The sequence below is a fragment of the Saccostrea cucullata genome, unplaced genomic scaffold, assembly GCF_032062105.1.
Source record: "Saccostrea cucullata isolate Sc308-1 unplaced genomic scaffold, CSIRO_AGI_Scuc_v1 ctg503, whole genome shotgun sequence".
Classification (NCBI taxonomy): Eukaryota; Metazoa; Mollusca; class Bivalvia; order Ostreida; family Ostreidae; genus Saccostrea; species Saccostrea cuccullata.
Window position 1 is genome coordinate 434,303 of NW_026935642.1, and position 22,445 is coordinate 456,747.

Consider the following 22,445-nt stretch of genomic DNA (forward strand, 5'->3'; position numbering starts at 1 on the left):
AAGAAACTCAAATTTGAATTTTTTTTATTACGTCATCTTAATCCATCATTGCAAACCATGGATGTCAATCCGCTATTTCCTACCGCTTTGTTTTCACGGGAACAAGGAGGAAAGTAACAGTAACTGTACTGAAAATACATGAATTCTTTAAAAACTTCTCTGTTCCTCTTGGTATTCAATACATTAACCAAGTACATGGTTATGTTGAATCAGGCTGCCTCTCCCAAAATTGGGAATTTCATGGCCCCAGGGCCAGGGGCTCTGGAGTTAGGGTGGTACTCTATGTTCACAATTGGAGAAAAAAAAAACTTTTATCCTAACGCTTGGTAATTTTGTCAATGTTGCGTTTTTGTTATTATTAATTTGGGGTACAAAGTAACTGATGGTATACTTGATTCCGCATTTGAACAATTCAATTTTTTTAATTTTAAATTTTTTAAAAACAACGCTTTGCAAATTAAGAGATCAGGATTACGATATTTACGAACTTGACAAAATATTATTATATATAATTAAAGAAAGAATGAAATAAGTTACTCTACTTTCCTGGCTTTGAATTTTAGTCGTAAAGATTTTATGGTCTAAGATTAATTCTACTCTATTTGTATTAGTCATCTGTCTTAAAGAAATATCCTTTTTATACACGAGGGGTTATCAAAAAGTTCGTGGACTAGCGTCTTAAAATTAAAACCGCACATCAATGAATTTTGAAATATCTAGTTAGCATCATCTTTTCTACCTAAAGAATAAACGATAAATCATAAATTTTATTTTTTAATAAATTAGTAATGTTTTTGTAAGCAATGGTATGTCCAGGCGGCGCAACCTCGAACACGACGTTTTGCGACCTATGTGTAACTGAGAAAACTCTTTTGATATGATCATTTGACATCCAAAAATCCCGTTAATTCAGGCATGTGTCGGGACACAATTGTTCCATAAAATATTAAATTTTCACTTCATTCTGAAAGTTCTATGAAATTTTATAGTAAATTTTCACGGAATGTCCAAACAAATGAGGCCTTGAAAATGACGTCAAGGGGGGGGGGGGGTCCGTTTCCAACTTTCTATAAAGTTTTGCCCCCGAGTAAACTGGTATAGACCTAAAATATGTTGAAACTGGCTACAGAGAAATAATATGCATTCAGAGTACTTGTCGTTTAATGTCAAAATAGATTCAGAGAGAAAAGGGATACACAGTTAATGTCGATTTGCAGTCAAGGTGTGAAAAATCAATCACGTCAAAAAATGAAGTTGATCATGTGTTGTAGATATTGAACTCCCAAAAGCAAAATATGCCGCACAATCAAGTGCGGATCTCTCCCAATGCATAAATCCATTTGGAATATCATTTCATTGAAGGCCACTCTTCATGACATTGTAAAGTCATATAAACAAGGCGGGTTTAAGTCCTTATCAGCTCCTGGGAATCTCATCAAAAAAGTGTATGAGGTATAAGAAGCGGACATTGAAAAAGCAATGACGTTATCGGACGTCATGAAAATAAACGACGACAGCGCCGGATGATCATATAAGGTCGTTTCATATTATAATAATTTGGTAAACAATGAACGTATCAGGCTAAAATTTTCAACACTTCTTTAATTTTTGCCGTTTTATGTTCCGTATAAATTTTGAAAGCACAGACTACATAGTACTAATTTTATACCCTCAGTCCACGAACTTTTTGATAACCCCTCGTACATGTTAATGATTTCCTTAATTGATAAATTAATAATTTATTTGAGAACCCCATAACTCATACGTATAATTTTGAATGAATTTAAATGTCGCTTTCTTTGATGATGTCATTAATAGGATCATCTTTATCTATCTCTCACATACCCATATACAATCCATTATGTCGTACATATCAGGAACATATTAATTAAATGCTTTCATCTAATATCTAGTGAGTGGAAAGCACTTTTGTCGACGCGCTGATCAATTGATGTATGATTCTCCGTCCTCACAAAATGCTTAGAAAACACTTAATTCTTTATATTCGGTGAACAAGATATCTGGCGTCCTTGATGATGCTTTTCCTTTAGTAGAAAAATATCTTACGCATATTTAAAAAAAACAACTAAGAACAAAAATTTATATATAATAAAGCGTCTTATGATAATAGAACATATTATATATTATATATTTTAAAGCTATGGATGTATAAACATGATTTCTAAATAAATGTAAAATAAACTATAAAATTCAATCTGAGAAAAAACAAAAATATGTTTGAGCGCACTTTTTTAATGCAAATTCAATAAGATTTGTCTATGTACCTCTTCTTTTATTGAAAGTTGAATAGGCACTAATTGGTTCAAGAACTCCATAACTTCATCGTAACAAAACTTCAACTGCTCCTAAAAACGAGTGATTAATCAGTGATTCTATACGGAAATATATATTGAAATACGGACAAAAATAATGTTGGATATATTGAGAGTTATCTTAAATCTAATTTACATATCTTATGCAGCACTATTTATGCAGTGAAAAATGGCCGAATTTTCAAAAGTCTGCTTGAATAAAGAAAATTTTGACAGGTGTTATGTTCTTAAGATTTTTTATTTGATTATATTAAATAAGGATTCGTCTAAAAAAATCCTCTTGAAAAGAAAAAGGGGAAAAATAAATTGATATAGAAACGAACAACGTTTTACTAGATAGAAAAAAATATGTAAATATTAAAGTAAACTATGAGCACTGAGTCACTCAGTATCGATACCCACCTCCCCCCTTCCCCCTAAAAACCACAATAACTAATCGTGTTCCAGCTACAAAGTTCTTTGAGAAAAGGTAATTTGTGATTAGAGTAAACAAGATTTTATATTCTTAACTTATTTGTCGATAGTTTTTTCGTTAAACATTCTGTTTCCTATCAAATCAACGAGGAGATATAAGCTGAAATATGTTGTTGCACACTTACACTGCTGTATATGCTTTGGTGAGGAGCAAAGACAAAGGATTAGTTAAACTTGTATTAAAATCCGCCTGCCTCCTTTTCTGTAAGGGTTTATTTTGTACATGTATTTTCAGAATTTCATTTAAAAATTTCAGATACTTTTGAAATACTGTATTTCAAACTGATTAATTATTTCCGCCTTCGAAAAAGAACTATTTGTAGATAACCAGCTGCAGAGGGAAAACAAAGTTCCTCTTAAATACAGTGAAAATGACTAACCTTTGTTTTGATATGCAATATACCGTATTACTTCTACATAATACATAATCTACATAATCATAAATACTTACTTAATACCATTGTAATAAGATACAATGTTGCACTATTTCATAATCAGGTCGTTGTCAATAATTTTTAAGTGACATATTCTTCGTAATAAACCTACCACATTAGGTATGATGCTTGGTCTCACACTGCGCATCTGCCAGCATCTGCTGAATCACCTGATGTATGGCGACATCCTGTTCTATCTTCATTCTCTCCAGCACAACTTGTAGAACACAAAATAATCCACTCTTCTCAGCCCCATTCCTAAATTAGTCAATCAATAATAAAATTCTCCCCTTTTGCTTTATATTTATTAGCAACTTTTGTTCTTATATAGATAAAACAAATCTTATCAAATCTTTATTAATTACATCGTCCATACTGAACAAAATATATGAAAGAAGGGATCATTTCTCTACATACAAAAAACTATCGCAATGACTTCTAACCATAGCTATATCTTTTGAAATGTGCACCATGAAACTACACAATCTCTCTCTTCACCATTTAAATTCGTAGTGTAGTATTTGATTGCTAAATATCATATGTGCTATTGTTACATTGCACAATCATGCGATTTAAATGTCTCCGCCTATTTGCAGGTACCTAAATTCGACGGTGGTCCTGTTCAAATTTCCGGAATTTAAAGGCTTAAACATGTTCTTTTCAATGGCATTGTCTGTAATTATAGAAATATGTTTGACAAAAAACCAAGGCATAAATATCAAAAGCATATGCTTGCACAATAATTATAGATTAATTCAGGGATATATTGTAATGTAAAGATTAAAATGGGTAGCAGAAAATGTTCAACATGACGTACAAAAGTGCATTCATTCTTTTATATTTTACTACTAACGTAAAGCAGAATAATACAAAGACTTAATAATTTGTTCAAACAAAAGGTAGGGTTGATTTTACAAATTGAAAAGAAAACCTTTGATATTTTATTTTGCAAGGTAAAGAAAAACATATATTTAAAATATGCACTACATATATATGTTATAAATGAAATGTAATTTAGATAGAACAATTATAAAAACACCATACCTGAGGAGTATCAGTGCGATTTAAATATTAAATACTAATATCACAAAGCCAACAAGTATCCCCCCAGTCAAAGCTCCGATTATTGTTTGAAAATGACCGACTTTCTCTGCATAAAACCAAAGCTCCGTAAGCTAAACATCGGTTTTATCAAATGGTTCCTCTTAATGTAGCGCAACATCCCAACATCTCGATAAAGCATTATTTCCAAACGAAAATATATGTAGTATTTGATATTAGTAGTTAGGCAGGAAAATGTTCATGCTTCTTTCATTTTACGCAGTGGAAATAAATCCTGTTTTATGAATTTCAGTACAAACTTTTAATATTATTATTTGCAGTCAAGATTTTTGATTCCATTATTTAGTAAAAAGTAATCATTAGCTTTCTGTATATAAAAATAATTTATTTAAAACAATGTGAATTTCGTCTGAAAAATAGTAGAAGCTTCATACCTTTGCAAAAAGGTTTACCACTTTTGGATGAAAATTCAAAATCATCTCGAGTTTTACATGTCCCCATCTTTGATCCAGTGTTTACGAAACCTTCTTTGCACTTAAATTCTTTTATTTGATTATATTTGTAGATAACTGACGCATCAATCAAAAGATTTTCAACTTCTATAGCCGATTCGTTGCACGTTATTGCCGTGAAAACAAAGACACATATGGCAAGAATTCTAAGCATTGAAATATTTCGGATTTCAGTTTCAGCAGGAACATCACTGATGAAGAGATAGACATTGTCGTAATATGGTTCATCAAAATTGGTAGCGTGTATGATTTATATTCAACACGTTTTTGTCACAGAGAAAGAGAAAAAAAATAACACACGTTTCTTCACAAAATATTAAACCAATTCTTAATTAAAATTTTTGATTTATTTTCTCAGTTAACTGTAATAACGTCTAAGGGTTGTTTAACCTATGAGTGTCCGGTATTGGTGGCAAGTAGGGAAGTGATAAGCACACTCGCTTCTGATCGTGAATTCCTGAGTTTGAATCGCCTCAAACCTAAGAAGTAAACATAGGTAGTGACTGTTCCTTCGCCAAGCGCTTGGCATTGGAAATGAAAATAATGGGTCTTTCTGATATGACTTTAAAACATAGGTCCCATGTCACGGTAGGCGTTGGCATGATAAAGAACGCTCACTGCTCAATGGCCCTGAGTGCCGTGTATAGGTCTAAATTTGAAGCCCTTCACCGAAATACGGTAACGTCTCTATATGAGTGAAACGGGACGTTAGACAATTTACAATCAATCAGTTTGAATCATGTGATCTACAGTGGTTGTACTTGAGAGGGTATGGTTGCCCGTTTAGACACGTAAATATTTACCGTCTATTCCGACTTTCCCCTTTAGAATTGGTCTCCTCGTTCCAAAATTCATGCAATAAAGGACTCCATTGGTAAAAAAAACTTTCGAGCTTTCGTGGGCAATTATTAGGATCATTTTTTAAATAAATTGAAAAGACATAATTATTATTACTCATTCTAAGGAATTTAGTTTTGTTGCAAATCGCCTTTATCTAGACCACGGAATATAATCTAAATTGAATAAATGTAAAACCTTGATAAAAAAAAGTGATCAATATAATTTATAAAAAAAAATGAATCAGGAATAGGACAAAGAAGGACTCCTGAAAACATAGGATCAGGTGTCCAGTGAAATATACATCCTAGACGGTATCAATATCTTCGCATCATATTCCTTCTTGCAATTATAGATTATTGATATAAAAAAATGCACCACAACATAATAGACTAGAGATAAAATATAAAGGCCATTGTATGTTTTATCAACAGAGAAATTCTCTTAATTGTAGAGATATATTTTCACAGATTTTGATTAATACATCCTTGGCATGATGGGACACCATCTTCGGAAGAAAACAGAAAATTGTTTGTGGTATTACATATTCCTTTTTCTGATCCATGTCTGATAAAGCCCTCTAAACATTCAAATATTTTTATTTCGTTATAGTTGTAAGATTTCCTTTCGTCAATGATAATGTGAGGAACATCAATAGCCGTCTCATCACACCTTATAGCTGTATAGAAAGTAAAATATACACGCAACAGCACGAATCGGATGGAAAGTTTATACGAGACATTTAGATGCTAACAAAGGGTATTCATAAATATCTTAGAAATCCTACAATGGTAGATATACATTTAAGGGCATTTGATTCAGTTTTCCAATGCTTACCTTATCATTAGATTGAGGTACCATCGTATGAAATTTTCCTTGTCCACATAAAAGATATAATGAACCGTGTTGAATATAACCTTCAAATTATGGATTTTAAACACTTAAAATTAAGCCTACGTATAATTTATCAAAGTGACATAATTAATTGTCGCCTGACCTAGTAGATAGAGAATCTAGTTCACTTTTGGTTCCAATCATACCAGGGCATACGAATAGTATAAGACAAAGAACCCCTGACGTCGCGTAACTATTTTGTCATCTGTTTCTTCTGAAACTTACACCTGATATCCCGTTTGGGTCTCTCCTTTTATTTTACCTACCTGGTATTTTTCAACGATTTAGATTTTTTCAAGCCAAGCTGCGTTTGCGTTTAATCGTAGAGTCATTTTTATAGTTTAATTGTATGTACTGCATGTAGTCCAAGGTAACACTGATAAATAATATCACAAGAAAAATATTATCAGCCGAGACTCCTCTATTATTTATTATACTGACTATCACATATAAGGGTTGTCCCAAAAAGTCGTAGACAATGGTTATAACTATTTAAAAAATCATTCAATACTAATCAAATTTTGCATAGACATAATATATCCAATATTCTTTAAAACTGTGAATTCTTAAATATATATCTTCCATATTAATAAAATTAGGACGATTTATATGAAGGCCGATATGGTGTGTCGGCGCACGAACAAAATTCGGAAAATTATACGCAAAGAACTATAATATTTGCTTTTATTTCTTTAGAACTATTTAAAACATTGAACTCAAATTTAAATAAGTGAAAACAGAATCAAATCTTAATATCCTGTCAAATTTTCATATAAATAGCGTTAGAAACAGACGATTGGTGTCATGATTTTCAAAGTGTTGTTGGCATTGAGTTTGATGAAAATGACGTCGTCGGACGCCTACCCGGCGCACGGAGATAAATTGTTTTGGATATGTTTTATATACATAAGAGACGGGAAAAAGAAGTACAGAAGTGACATTTCACGCTAGCTTCTAATGGAAAAGTCGTTTTTAAATGGTATGAGATTCAATAATAGTTTTTCCTCTATACTGCACAGTAGTTACCGCATGTAAGAAGTAGAGTACTGTTTGTTAAACGCAGACAGCGCGAAACGTTCTGGGCCACGCAAACGTCAAACAATGTTTATTCTCTGGTGTCTACAATATAAGCTAATCTTTCGACTCAATTTCGGCAGAAATTTAAATCTTTAAAAAGATGGACAGTTGTGAATTCCCTTAGTCAAAAGTGGTTTTTTACTTTAAAAAATTATTGTACGTTAACAAACGCGTGTGAATCAGAAAAAAAGACCATGACGTTATAAGAGACGTAAATTACGCTTGCTCTCGTGCGCTGATGCACACATACATGCTCTCTTTATTTTTTCATAGTTTTCTTACTAAACGTGATATCATCATGAAACTTGAAATGCATGATCATGAAATGTTACTTGTTGCTATGACAAGAAAAGAAATTTTATTTAGCAAAGAGAAACTAAATTATTTTCCCTTTCTACGACTTTTTTGGACAACCCTCGTATATATTTACTTTTTTAAACAAAACTGTAAAAGGTGAACTGCAAAGGCATAGATTCCGCAAAGCCAACATTATTAAAGGATGCATGTATCACCAGTCGTCAAGCAGTGATGAGAGTTCCTAAGTTCTATCACACATGAAGGCATGATTTACTTATTTAGAGGTGAAGAAAGTGTCTTTTTTGACGAATCAAATTCAAGTTATTAACAAGAAAATATTATATTATTCAGTGGTACACGAAGTGCTAAGGAACTGAAATAAACTGATATAAAATGAATAGAAATACATTGTATCAATAATTATTTGCGCTATGTCATTAATTTTGGATCATCATCAATAAGACTTACTTGCGTGCAGAAGTATGTGTGCATGATGGAAGACAGTTTTACCTTCACAATATGGCTTTTCATCGTCAGGCATAAAAACAAAGACGTTGTTTTGTAAACATTTTCCCGACTTTGAGCCCCTTAGGTTGTACCCTTTCTTACATGAAAAGGTTATGGTCACATTAAATGCATACATTTCTTTTAGAGGATCTAAGAACAGATTGCTGCTTGTTACTGTTGATCTGTTACACTGTATTGCTAAGAAAGTTGAAAGATAAAGAGTTAGTAAACGCAATAAAATAAACAAAAAAACTGCATGCATAGCACATTTTACCTGTACAATTCGGATATCCATCTGTGTATCGAAGTCCATCTTCTTCGCACACAGCCACTGTTGGTTTTTGTAGAGCGTATCCACTCGCACAAGAAAAGTTTATCCTCTCATGGTAGTTATACTTCAGCTTTGAAGGAGTCTTTATTATATCCGATAGATAATTGTCAGCACTGGAACAAGTTATAGCTGTAAAGATAAAATTAATGTAAAACTACGTAATTATAGGTTAGGGTTGGGGTTGCGGCTAGTTGATAAACATGTACTTATTAAAAGGAACAATAATAAACAAAAGATATTTTGAAACAATTAAAAACATTTTTTAAATCTTTTAGTACAAAAAGGGGAGAAAAAAAGATAACTGTGTATCACGAGATCCCTTTCTTTCTAAATTAAAAAAAAAGCTGGTTGTTAGCTTTCCTGTCTTATGATGTGCAACGCTTCATACCTTCGCATGATGGATGCATGTATACAGAACGATTATTATTAATGAAAATCCCCTCTAGTCCACAAACTGCTTGTGTATATCCCCGGATTATAAATCCTTCGAGACATGTAAAATGTATTGTTGTGTTAAATTCATATGATGAATAATCAGGAGAGAGGGACAAATTTCTTTTTAATACATCTGGTCTTTTACAAGAAACGACTGAAATAAGAGAAAAGAGAGAATTCTTTCAAACATGTTAAAAAAGAATACAATATACAAATATTAAAATGAATGTGATAATTGATGGAAAGACCAAAAGTAAATGAAAAAAAATAACCTTGAGTACAATGAGGACCCTCCCATCCAGGGTTACACTTAGGACAGGTAAAGTTTTCATTTAAACACGTTTCAGATTGCTGGCAGTTTTTGGGACAAAAACTAACACAGTCTTCTCTGTCATTTTCTGTTAATCTGCAAGCTAAAAGTTCAATAGCAAGTGACAGCAGAAAATATTAGCAATTTGTTTGATATGATTGTTTGTACGCAGAAGGTATTATTATAATTACATGTATTTACTTTCACAGACATCCTCTGAAAATTTCACCCCCTTCCCAAAACATCTCACATAAATGTTTCATTTTTTGAAAATGATACTTGTCTTACAAATGTTTACAAGTAATGCTGATTTTTCTAAAATGGTGTCGCGCCATTGTGAGTTGGTAGGGATAGGGTAAAATAGTGTTTGTAAAAATTTGAAAGACGTGCTTTATGGTGTCAAACACTTTTATAGGGGTTCTATACAATCAATTCCTTAAAATGCAGACGTGTAAATAATAGCCTTTGACTACAACGTTATGTCTCGAACTTTTCTATCAATATTTTGTTTTTCAAAATGGAGTTAAACTATAAAAATTGTTTATCCTTTCTCAATCATTTTTGACATTTTAAGCCCTCCAATTTTCCACAAGAATATGATATTTGTAAAATATGAAAGTAAAGAAAAATAAATGTCATCCGTATTTTTATTGGTTGTCGTGCTCATCATAACGTTCCTATGCATTTCAAATATTTCTTTAAAAATGGGTACTGAAGGTCCCAACGTTCATTTTTGTGTCCAAATAATTGATTGATTTTATATTGCTTAACGTCCCATGCGAAAATCTTTTACTCATGTAGAGATGCATGCCGGTATGTATGCGTATGCGGGTAAAGGGCTTCAAATGTAGACCAATACTCGGCCCTCAGTGCCATTGAACAGTGAGGGTTCTTTATCGTGCCAACGCCTACCGTGACACGAAACCTACGTTTTTAAGGTCATTCCGAAAGACCCGTGACTTTAAGCGCTTGGCAAAGGAACAGTCACTAACTATATTTACGTCTTAGGTTTGACGCGGTGCCGTAAACCCGGACCTCCCGATCACAAAGCGAACGCTCTATCACTAGCCCACCGTGACCAGTTGTTTCAAAAGAAAAAAAATATAATTAACTGTTTTTTTTGAGGTGTAACTGAATATGTTCAGAAAAAAAATCTATTTTAATATATTCTGTATGAAATTTGTTGCCCTTCTGATTTTGTATTAAAGAAATCATCAGAATAGAATAAACCTATAAAATATTAATACCAAACACTTCTACTTCACAGAGCGCGAGAATCTGGTATCTGCTTTTGTAGTTAACCAAATATTTTCCATCAATGATGATCGTGTGATACAAAGATGATCTCATCAATGACGAGTGTACCCAAACTGAACTTCTTGGAGTAGCATTTCCTTGATCTGAATATATCAACTGCCTCGTGTTTGTAAAGTTTTCTCCAATTAATCGAAATCCATTCAACCTTTTCTCTGCAATATAATTCATATGAAATATTTGAAATAATATAAATACCTAAATTTACATAGTACGAAAGCCTACAAGGGTCAAATTAGAAAATGAAGAAAAAAAATTAAGTCGTAATAAGGACTTTTTATCTCGTAATAAGGACTTTTTATCTCGTAATAACGACTTTTTATCTCGTTATTACGACTTTCTTAAGTCGTAATAACGACTTTTTATCTCGTAATAACGACTTTTTATCTCGTAATAACGACTTTTTATCTCATAATAACGACTTTTTATCTCGTAATAACGACTTTCTTAAGTCGTAATAACGACTTTTTATCTCGTAATAATGACTGATTATCTCGTTATTACGACTTTCTTAAGTCGTAATAACGACTTTTTATTTTGTTATTACGACTTTTTATCTCGTAATAACGACTTTCTTAAGTCGTAATAACGACTTTTTATCTCGTAATAACGACTTATTATCTCGATATTACGACTTTCTTTAGTCGTAATGACGACTTTTTATCTCGTTATTACGACTTTTTATCTCGTAATAACGACTTTTTATCATCAATAACGACTTCTTGCATCAAACTGCTGATGAATGTCGGTTTTTATAGCGGGGCTATTCCACGGACCTCCCTACACATTAAACAACGTGATTTTAGCTCTAAAACAGGAGCATTATTTTGTTATTGTATATTCATTTTAACTGATCAATACAATATACGAACAATTTTGTAATTTAAAAAGGCTATTTTTAATGTAACGAAAGCTCAAATCGTCTGCATTCTATACACAAATAAGCAAACAAATTTTACCTCTGGTGTTAAAAGAAACAGCGTAATCGAGACATGGTGACCTAATTCGTTCCTCTATAGAGGAAACGATTATCCGTATTTTAGTGACTGTAGTATACATGGTAGAATAGAAATAAAGTCCTTGTTGTCGTGAATGATGCAGAATAACCTCCTCGGTCTCGAAATGTTGTTTGAAATATAAAAGCCTCGGCTAACGCCTCGGCTTTTATCTTTCAAACAACATTTCTCGACGTCGGAGGTTATTCTGCAACATTCACGAAAACGCGGACTTTATTTCTTAAATTAATTCTGAGAAGATGACAATACATTATAAAACAAAAACAAACCGAATTTATTTCTACTTGCTATGCGAACTGACATAATTGAATATGGGCTTCCAAGATTAACTCTCCAATAAGGACCATTAGGCTCAATTATCCCATATGTTAGTGTGCACGAGTTATTGAACAAATCTCCTCCGCTGTCCCATCCATCCACTGCTTTGTCAGATGTGTAATCACTGTTGTAGTCTGATGACTGTGACGTCTTCCTCCACAAAGCGACATTCCGTCCTAAAGAATTCAATGTTACCTCAATAAAACGAAAAAAAAAAAATCAAAATTCTTGTCTTAAAGTTGCTTTTCATAGAACTTGTACAACATGAGAGAAAATAGTATCCAAATAAATTTCTTGTTTGGTTTATTAGACTTGATGAACTACAGCTGATGTTTGAAATGAATTCTCAAGAGGAAAACATCTTGTAATAAATAATGTTTTTATGGTCTAATCATTCACCATTTCAATAGTCTCATTTGTTGTTGTAGAAAAAAAGGGTCTTTGAAACATATCTTTAGTGCAAAAAATTTGTTATGTGAAATTTTCTAACTGAATTCTTAGATCAAACGCACATTATTAAGAATATTTTTGGCATGATTAGGAGTCTATTAATCGTGTAACTTGAAGCTTTAAACAAAAACGTTTTATGTTCCTTCTGAATATATATCAATGGGTATAGAACACATTGTGAACGTATTGTGAACGCAGCAAGCGCAGTGAGAACGCTGTGAACACGAGGTGAAAACTCCTAACACGCCGAAGCGCAGTCAGTCACCAAGAGATTTCCATGGGAACGCAGTAAAACGCTGTGAGATCGTTGTAGAATCGCGTCCGTCGCCGTAAGGACGCCATGATATCTTCACATTGTGAAAATTTTACAGAATTTTGAGCAATTTCCCTGCGATTCCTCGGCGATTTTAAAAATTTAACAATGCCCTTAAGTCTCTGTGTGAACGCAGCTTGGTGTGACAGGGCCTTAATAAGCAAAACAATATAATAAGAAATAAGATAATAAATAATAATGAAAAAGATCTTAGTCAATATAAAATGAATATTCTAAGAAAATACCTCTGCGTCTTTCGTATATCAAATATTTTGGCTGTGAAATCTATTTTTTCAATAAAAGAAGTTTGCAATTGATAAGTGATAAGATATGCCATTTATATATATAAAAAAATCTAACAGTTAAATTTATGATAATTTAGCTACATTGACAATAAAAAGGGATATTTTCATGTCTGAATTTATTTTCAAAATAAACATATAAGAATAAAAATAAAAAAAATAAACCTCCATAAACTTCTATTTCAGATACGGTTGTTTGTCGTGTAAATGAAATATCTAACATTCTTGTTCTCAGAACATAGCTGCAGAATACAAGAGGGGTGCCTTCTTTAATTGGTCCGATGAAACATGTCTCGTTATTTAGAGATTTGATGGTTACGTTGTTTGACGAAATTGCTGTAAAAAATCCAAGCAGAAGAAAAATAAATCATATTTACCATACAAATTCGTTGGATATTGGTTTTAACTACACGATTTAGCCATGTAAAAGATTTCAAGGCAATAAAAAATTAATTTATTACCATGAATATTTAAAGCAGAAATTATAAAACTTCCATAGAAATCGATCCGTATTCGTTTGATGTCCTCAGATGTGCTCAAGTTCCCATCAAGACTTGGCCTGGTGGATTTCTTTTTATATGCTAAATTTACTGGAAACAAAGACGTAATTCATTGGAAATAAAGATATTCCTTTAAATTGTATATCGTATTATAGATAATCATACTTGTAATTGCATATTGGACTGAAGTCTTTCAGGAACTTTTTGATATCTTGAATGAATATTTACATAGCAACACACCAAGAGATTTGGGGAACAATCCTTTCTTTATTTTCACTTTAAAATATTGATATTCACATCATTGTTTGAATGATTTTTATGTGTGCAATAGGCATTTTTGTATTTTTTTTTTCTTTTTTTTTGGTATTTAGTATTATTGGCTAGTCTCATATAATAAAAAAGTCTGTAATATTCTTGGAATTACAATCATGGTACTAAATTAAGCAGATTTTTTTTAAAAAGTAACAGATTATTTTGATAAAGAGGAAAAACACAACATGTAATAAGCGTTTTCTGCAGGGAAGGATTTCAAATCCGTTATAATTTGTCACAAAAAATGTCAACAACAAAATAAGATTTTAAAATTCTTGTCAAAAACTTGATAAGGGACAAAATAAACAGAACTGTGTGGTGATATATCAATTAATGTATCTTAAAATATCCGGGTCTTAACTTTGACATAAATAAGTAAAGAAGACATGAGGTATAAAAACCAGAAATTTCCTGAATATGTGTTCAATCTGGCATTTTTTAAAACGTAAAATACATTGATAACAAAATATTATTAATCTCACAAATCTAGGGAAAAAAACCAATCAAGAGCAGTGCCAATAATATCCTGAAAACACCAAAGGTCGAATCAGGTGACTTAGAGTAGTAAGCATACCCTGTTAATCGTCCAGATCCTCCATGGGTACTATGTATTAATCAGATATACGGAGAACTTCATCAAATTTACAACAAAAACAATGATCTAACAAATAACGTCAAACCTGTCAGACAAAAAACGATTAAGCAGGAGGTAGCATTAACAGGCAATGCATATATAATCTTTAGTATTCAGAATCAATCATTCCTAATTCATAAATAATTGAAACTGGTGAGTATGTCCAGCAGTTATTCTAAAATCACTTATTTAAAGTTAAAAATTATCAAATTACATGCCGTTGTGTATTATTTATTGTGAAAGTCTTTGGTCCATATTTGCTTGGAATTATATATGAACATTGTTGGCAGAATAAACATGACGAGGACATGTTTACATGTTCAGGAATATTTAGTTGAGTCAAAAGTTTGAACTTAATCATGAGGAATGAAGTTGATGCCATAATCCCGATAAATGCCACAACTGCATTTTCCAACAAAACGAGGAATTTTAATGATGTCTTATTTCATAAAATTAAAATGATTAACAAGGACCATCGAAACTTATAAAACAAATAGCAGATTGAATATTTTAATTGGTATCTTAAGCCTCATGCAGAATTGTTCAGTTTATGGGATTTAATTAAAAAAGGAGTCAGCTGTAATACACCTATTGATGAAAATTTTCCATTTAAACTAGATAAGTATACTTGAATGTGAGGAATTGGCCCGCTACACAGACAATAAAAACGCTGATAAAAATAAATGTACGAGGGCCCTGGTATAATTTGTAATATAATTTTAGTGTTTGGAGATGGCCTTTTCTCTTTGATGTCCAGTAAATGTCCCCCAGTTAATGCCTGATAAATTTCAACAGTTGGCATGGAAATGGTATGGTTAAAGCCGTTATTAAATTTAATTTAAAAACAAAAAAATATTAAATATATACAAATACGTTGTTGTCACTAGGATTTCAACAATCCGGTTGTTCATAAATAAAACATATCGCTGTGTTCATACTGAAGAGCTAGGTTCACTTTATGCATAAAATGACCCTGTACTTAAATCAATTAATGAACTGTTATCCTCTTTACCATTTCTTATATCGAAATAAAGGAGAGACTTGGTACTTCAATTTCCTATAATAGAATTTCTTTTTGAGATTCCAGATATTGGAAAACAGGCTTTGAGAAGTTGCAATTTTCTTGAAATTTGCAGAAACCATGTGTATTTGACTCCATTCAGCAAAGAATTAAAATATGAGCAGAGCCTACGATCCAAAAAATTAAACATGTTTTTTTTTATCTTTAGAAACAGATCTTTCATTATGCATTTGTATATTTTGGATCTGATGTTGTGCTCTATATGAAATGTTGAAAAAATAGGCCATTTTCAAAGGAATTTACAGGATATGGGGAAAATGACGTATTTTTGACGTCATAATGCATTGACTAGAGGGAAAATTACGTCATGATTAATAGATACGTGGTCAACAACACTCCTAGTTATAAATACTGCATTTGCAATCTAAACTGAGCGGTTCTGATTTTTCAGAAGTCTCAGGGCCAAATAAGACCCTAAGTGGCTCTTGCTCTTAGCCTATAAATTACTCTGTATTTTGACCAGTACTCTGTACTGTTAGTGTGATTGTTCCACAAGAGATGCTGTCTCTACCTATGCACCTGAAGCTACTTCTTGAGTTTTGTCTACCTGATCAACACATGCATGCACTGTAAAGCGGGTTTGACAAGAAAACAAGGGATGCTTACTCCTCCTGGGCACCTAACACCTTTAATATTTCAATGGGTCTGTGTTTTGCTTTGTTCACAATTAATTATTATTCTGTCATTATGAATTAAACACCATTCCTTATTTTCACTTAAGAATTTCAAAAGGTCAATTTGTCTGAGCTTACTATATTGACAGCCTGGTCCCATCCATCCTGGTTCACACTGGTTCTCAGGCCCTAAACAAGCTCCCGTTTTATCATCAAAGGCCTTTTTACAGTGCTCTAGTTTAGTGCAGTTTTTTGTGTTTCCATACTTCCTCCCTAATTGAAACGCACAGTACTTAGCTGTAAAAAGTAAGATTTAAGTTATTTAATCGCTCCATTTTAACATTCTTGTATTCCTCAAGTAATAAATACGTATTATTTAACCGATTTTGAGTGACATATACATTGTTTATCCTTTCAAAGCTACTAGTATGTTATTTTTAAAATGTTATAATTATACTGCAAGAACAATTTGAGTAAAAAGTCAAATCAAAGTAACTCAAAATTATCACTAAAAGTTAAAAAAGAGAAAAATAACTTACCATTAATCAAATGAATGTGTAAAATGGCAACAAAATAGATATAACCAGAAAAGAAGACAGTCATTATGATGACTAGAACAAGAAGGAAGTAAATTCTATCATTTCAATCATCACTGTGTTGCAATGCAAGTGGATGGTACGTAGAAACACCATGTACGTGTAACAGACTTTGAAGTTAATGTGCATTAAAAGTGTAGTATAAATACTTTGCTAGGAAAGGCTTTCAGAGCTTTGTATGAGTGCTTTAGTACTATTCCATAAATTTTCGCTGTTTGTTGTTTAATCTTTTTGAATTTCAGAAAATTTGAACGAAGCATTCCCTTAATTTATAGATTATTTTAAATATATAAAAACTACGGAATATAATCACTTTAAAAATCTTAAAAAGGATTCACTGCATTTGAAATATTGCAGATTCCTTTTTACTCAAACTTTCAACTTCAAGTAGATACTGTCTACTGTAAACAACTTTTATTCGCATGCGAGAAATAAAAGTGAAGTTCGCAAGAGCTTGGTCATCGCGAATATTTCCCGACGCGAACCGGTTCTCAAAGTCTATGTGTCTATTAACAAAAGAACCTAAATAGGCTTGATCGCAAAAATTAATTGTCGCGTAGTTTACCCAAGGTAAATCGCAAAATAATGTCGTCGCGAATAAAAGTTGGTTTATGTTTAGTGCCACAAATTCGATTCATTACATATATTCATCCATAGCCATAATGCTCTCAGTATTCCTCAAGTTCTTTCTACATCAGTTCATGAGAGTTTAAAATGTCTTTGATTTATAAATCTATGAAGAAAACTCTTTTCAAAAATCAGAAAAGAATGAATAGTATATTTGATATACGTTATACGATGTAATGACATAGTGCTGAAAATTCTAGCATTGATCTATTTCCTGAAAATACTTCCTTTTCCGTCCTGATAAATTTATCCCTGTGATATTATTAATTATAATTTATACATTAATGTATTTTTCTGATCGATAATTTTATAGTAATGGAAAATTCTCTTTAAAAAATATAAATAATATTTATTTCCATGGTGTTCGCAATATTATTATTTCAATTATTGATATTTGTATATACTTAAACTATTGTAATCTAACCAATAACTCATTATAAACATAAATGGAGGAATTAAAAAAAACATAAGGATGTACTTGTTTTTTCCTTCGGCTTAAACAATGATTTGAAATACCAAGCAAGTTTTACAGCAGTTATTCAACTTTTATTTTACTGAAAATCTCTTGTTCATATCTCACAACTGATTCTTTACACTAGCACCTTTTCTGGTAACGAACATTTTTGTAACTGATGAATGCTACTTACGAATAAGTTGACAATACAACAGAAGATAAATATCGTTGGAAGTAAAGAAAATGAAAATAATGCAGTCGATTTTATTGCTTGTTTACAACTGATTTTTATCTTTTTGGCTTTAGTTATTATGGAACATTTTAGAGATTACAGTGGATGGTTGTCCACTTATTTTACCTCTTTGAATTGTTTCTGTATAAAATTATGACGAAGAAAAATGCTATTTTTTCCAAACAGCCCCTACTGTGAAAAAGTTCCTGTGCCATTTGCTTTTTTTAAATTAATCATCACACTATTCCTCGGCAGCATTCTGTTTCCTCTCCTTTTAATCACCGAAATCTTTTTGTTTTTATCCATATTATGAATCTGTGACACATATCAATGTACATATTGTCAAATGTGTAAGTCGTAACATAAATAAATTGCATGTTTCATATTACCATAGTAATCTAGCATGTTGACATAAACAAGTCGCATGTCTATATAATTATATTGCCTGTTAATATTAATATGTTGCATGTCTACATAATTATCTTGCACGTGCACATTATTATCTTGCATTTTAACGTAAAGAAGTCGCTTGTCAACATTTTTTTTGTATCTTGCATCTTGTATGTTGTCATGCAGATAATGACGTTAGTGAAATGAAGTAAATTTACCCATACTAAAATTGTTATATTCTCTGATAAAATTAGTAACTTGCATGCTTACATAATTATCTTGCATGTTGACATATTTTTTTCTTACATGCTAACATTATTTATCTTGCATATAGGGGACAGAAATACATGTATGCAGCCCTACGGGAGAAGTGTGAATGTCAAATGCTTTGTTTAATAAGAATCGAGGGAAGTATAAGTCTTCCCTGGAAACAATATATTCTATTATTTACCAACAGGAAAGTATACAACAAAAATGATTCGTTTCTGAAGGAAAAAAATCTGTATTTGAGTCAGGGTTAAATAAACAACCGCGTAAGCACCACTTTATTCTTTCAAAACTTTCTAAATGACGTGTAATAAAAACTAAACCTTGAGTTAGTTGTTTCAGTTGTAATGCCTAACCACTAGACCTGTGAAATTTGAAGATGATAAACAGTGATTGATCTCAAGATCGAAAACACGGACCCCTGGATATTTTAGACGTAGGCCAAGGCGCTTTAAATAGAGCCTGGAGTGTGTATCCCTTGTTGACCTGTCAGATCAAACATTAGTCCTATACTTCGAATACGATGGCAGATGTTAAGAACATAGGAAGATGATTCCGAAATACTACTAAATAGATGATGAACTTGACGATGGAAAAATTGAAGTCTCGATTTCCAAACAATTTAGTTTATAGTTGATCCTAATACAAAATTTGGATTAACATATCTTAATTGGTAAAATAAATTGTCTCATACGCAAAATGTTGTATTGTTCATAACTTATGTAATTTACCATTTGATTTTATTATAATTTCATGTTAAATACTAAAATCTGATTGGTTTAGACGCAGTTAAGATAATTCCACCCTCCTATGATGTCATAGGTTTTTGCAAAAACTGTAATTAGTTTAAATTCATACCTAATAGAACAATATCTCTTGGAAGAATGCTTTACAATAGGTGTAATGATAAATATGGTTAAGTTAAAGAATTTCAAAAATGCATATTTTCTATATTTAATCAATTATTCAACCTTTAAAAAATGTTGACAAGGGCAATAACTCCTTCTAAGGTCTCTTCATTCAGGCATTTGCTTTATTGTAAAATAGTTTCCCTGATATTCACAATTCAAAAGTATCTTTCAAGAAGGAAGTATTTAGGAACACTCAGCATCAGAATTATGCATTTTAACCAATTTTTACATATTTTTCATAATACTGTTTACAAAAAATGTGCGATTTTTTTTATGTTGACATACACTTCTGTTTATTTATGTTTTGCATCTTAAATAATATGGTGACCTATACTTTTTTCGCAATAATTGGAAAGTTTAAAGTATATTAAATGAAAATAAATGCAGTTTTTTTACTTTGAACCCATAAAATTGTGAGTGTGGAATCACCTTAATAATCCGTTCTATCACCTCAGCCTTAGCAACACACGTGACAACGGGTAACACAACAGTAATGTCACATGCGTGGAAATTATGCACGTACGGTTCACGGTAGCATTCTCAAAACGTCAGTTGCGCGTTTGAAAGTACCTGAATAAGCTTGACGTCAATAAAAGCTTGCGTCCGATGTAGCAAACTTGAAAACAACAAACGACAGACGAAACATGCTTGCGAGTGCCGAAATAACGAAACCTTAGATGATAAAGCACCCTCAGAGTATCAAATAAACAATAAAGAGGTCAGTAAATCTTTTTTAAAGTAGCGGGGAGTTTGAAAGCTTTCTAAACGTGAACGTAAAGATGATCGACAATTTTTTTGCTGACATTCTAAATCGAGAAGACATTCAGTATAATAAAAAAAAATGGTGCCTGTTTTGGAGGGTAACAGTTAAAATTTACACCCCTCGGACAATCATTGTCAACCTTCGCTGACGCGTCGTTTTCCTTGGGGTGGGGTGTTAGTTTTAAATGTTATCCTCCAAAACAGGCACCATTTATATAATGTCGCCCCGAACAAAGTGGGGGGGGGGCGACATATTGCGATTGTACGCATGTTTTTGTTCTCCAGGCTGTTTCTCGGAGATGGCTGGGACAACCTTCCTGAAACTGTTTTCAAAAGACGATCACTAGTTGTAGTTTTGCTGTGTGGTCATTCAGTTTCAAAATGGCTACCGTTGTCAAGGAAGCGTGTGAAAAATAACGAATTTTGTCCGGAAGTGTTCTCTCTTGTCCTTTGAACATTCATCATGAGACTTTCTTATATTAATGATTAGTAATTGTAGTTGTGCGATTCGCATTTAAAATTTTCAAATTATCGATTGCTGCCATTGTTGATTATTAATTCAATTTTTTTGAGTCATGCAGGCATACGAAAATAATGACGTCGCACCAACGTATATAACGTCGTGATGACAATATACTACTTCTGGTGAAAAATTGTAAAACTTTAAAGTTTTTTTGGAGGAAATTGAGCGAGAACACATACTAATTTTTTAATAAATCGATTCTAAATTTAATTCACATTCATTGTATCAAGTAATATAAAATTTCGTCTGCTTCGTTTTAATTTAATAAGTATGGTTTTCAAATGCGTATACCGGCAGAAAAGGGACATTTTACTATATATTTCATTGAATAAGCGTCATCTGTTTCACCAACATTAGCTCATTTGAATTACGATTGCAACCTAACCACGCAGACGAATCTCAAAAAAATTTCAGAAAGTAAAATCTCAAAACGAGAGGAGTTCAGCTGACAAATCTTTAGCCTATGTTTTCAGGCAGACAGTACACCCGCGATCTACCTTAAAGGACTGAAACGAGTTGATGGGTGTCCAATCTTCGCTATTGGGTATTGTTTTAGTGATGAAAAAAAAGAAAGTCTTGCCCAGTTCGGGGCGACATACACTATTGCTTGCAATAGCAGACTTTCTAGTTGTTATTCCTTTCAGGTTTCTTTTGCATTTACTGAGATAGCCAGTTTTAAAGTTATATATGGCGTGACGTATATTAGATAAGTCCAGACTTACTAAAATTAGAATGATCTTTCTATTTGTTTTGTTACTTTATATAAAGATAGAACTTTCCCGTAAATTACACAATTTAAATCAATTGCATTTTATAGATATTTGAGATTTAAAAAAATGACCGACTTATTTCCGACTCGGAATTAGACAAACAGACACAGTTTAGAGTCAGTTTAAATATAGAAACATGGGGATATGTAAATAGCAAATATCAGGTAAATCTACATTTTATTTCGTATTTTTTTTTAGCTCAGATAAACCATATATAGCTCTAATTGAAAAAAAAAGCCGAGGGATTTTACAGCAACCACCTCTTCCCCTCCGCCACTTTTATTGGTGTTTCTTACAATTTATATACCGGTATACTCTTCTTTACTTGTAATTTGTTGCTTATGAGGAACGTATATATATATATATATATATATATATATATATATATATATATATATATATATATATATATATATATATATATATATATATATATATATATATAATTTGGTGCATTTGCTTTTTTGTGCACTATACTTTTGCTTATTATGTGTTTCTGCCATTATACTATTGGATGAGCTGTTCTTGTGTGTCATATGATTAGGAAGAATTATGT

General features: G+C 32.0%; 1 protein-coding gene and 1 long non-coding RNA gene across 6 annotated transcripts; both read right to left on the reverse strand.

The window, feature by feature from the left end:
• Window positions 1-2,123: 2,123 nt before the first annotated feature.
• Window positions 2,124-5,069, reverse strand: LOC134243487 (uncharacterized). Of its 3 annotated transcripts, XR_009987038.1 has the most exons (5): window positions 4,738-5,059; window positions 4,286-4,577; window positions 3,842-3,914; window positions 3,354-3,499; window positions 2,124-2,366 (listed from the first exon to the last, which is right to left on the reverse strand). It is a non-coding gene; the product is annotated as an uncharacterized LOC134243487 (long non-coding RNA). The 3 variants fall into 3 exon arrangements; XR_009987036.1 differs by having other exon boundaries at window positions 3,842-4,577; window positions 4,738-5,069; XR_009987037.1 differs by having other exon boundaries at window positions 3,842-4,391; window positions 4,738-5,068.
• Window positions 5,070-5,638: 569 nt separating this feature from the next.
• Window positions 5,639-16,971, reverse strand: LOC134243483 (uncharacterized). 3 transcript variants are annotated; one of them, XM_062725750.1, is made up of 11 exons: window positions 16,897-16,971; window positions 16,496-16,654; window positions 13,678-13,806; window positions 13,382-13,552; window positions 12,103-12,327; window positions 10,751-10,972; window positions 9,466-9,606; window positions 9,147-9,347; window positions 8,702-8,887; window positions 8,431-8,625; window positions 5,639-6,331 (listed from the first exon to the last, which is right to left on the reverse strand). In XM_062725750.1, exons 1-11 carry the CDS (start codon window positions 16,958-16,960, stop codon window positions 6,117-6,119), a joined length of 1,908 nt encoding a protein of 635 aa, XP_062581734.1. In that variant the 5' UTR covers window positions 16,961-16,971; the 3' UTR covers window positions 5,639-6,116. The 3 variants fall into 3 exon arrangements, with proteins under 3 accessions (XP_062581734.1, XP_062581736.1, XP_062581735.1); XM_062725751.1 differs by lacking the exon at window positions 5,639-6,331 and adding an exon at window positions 6,668-7,713; XM_062725752.1 differs by lacking the exon at window positions 8,431-8,625.
• Window positions 16,972-22,445: the final 5,474 nt, after the last annotated feature.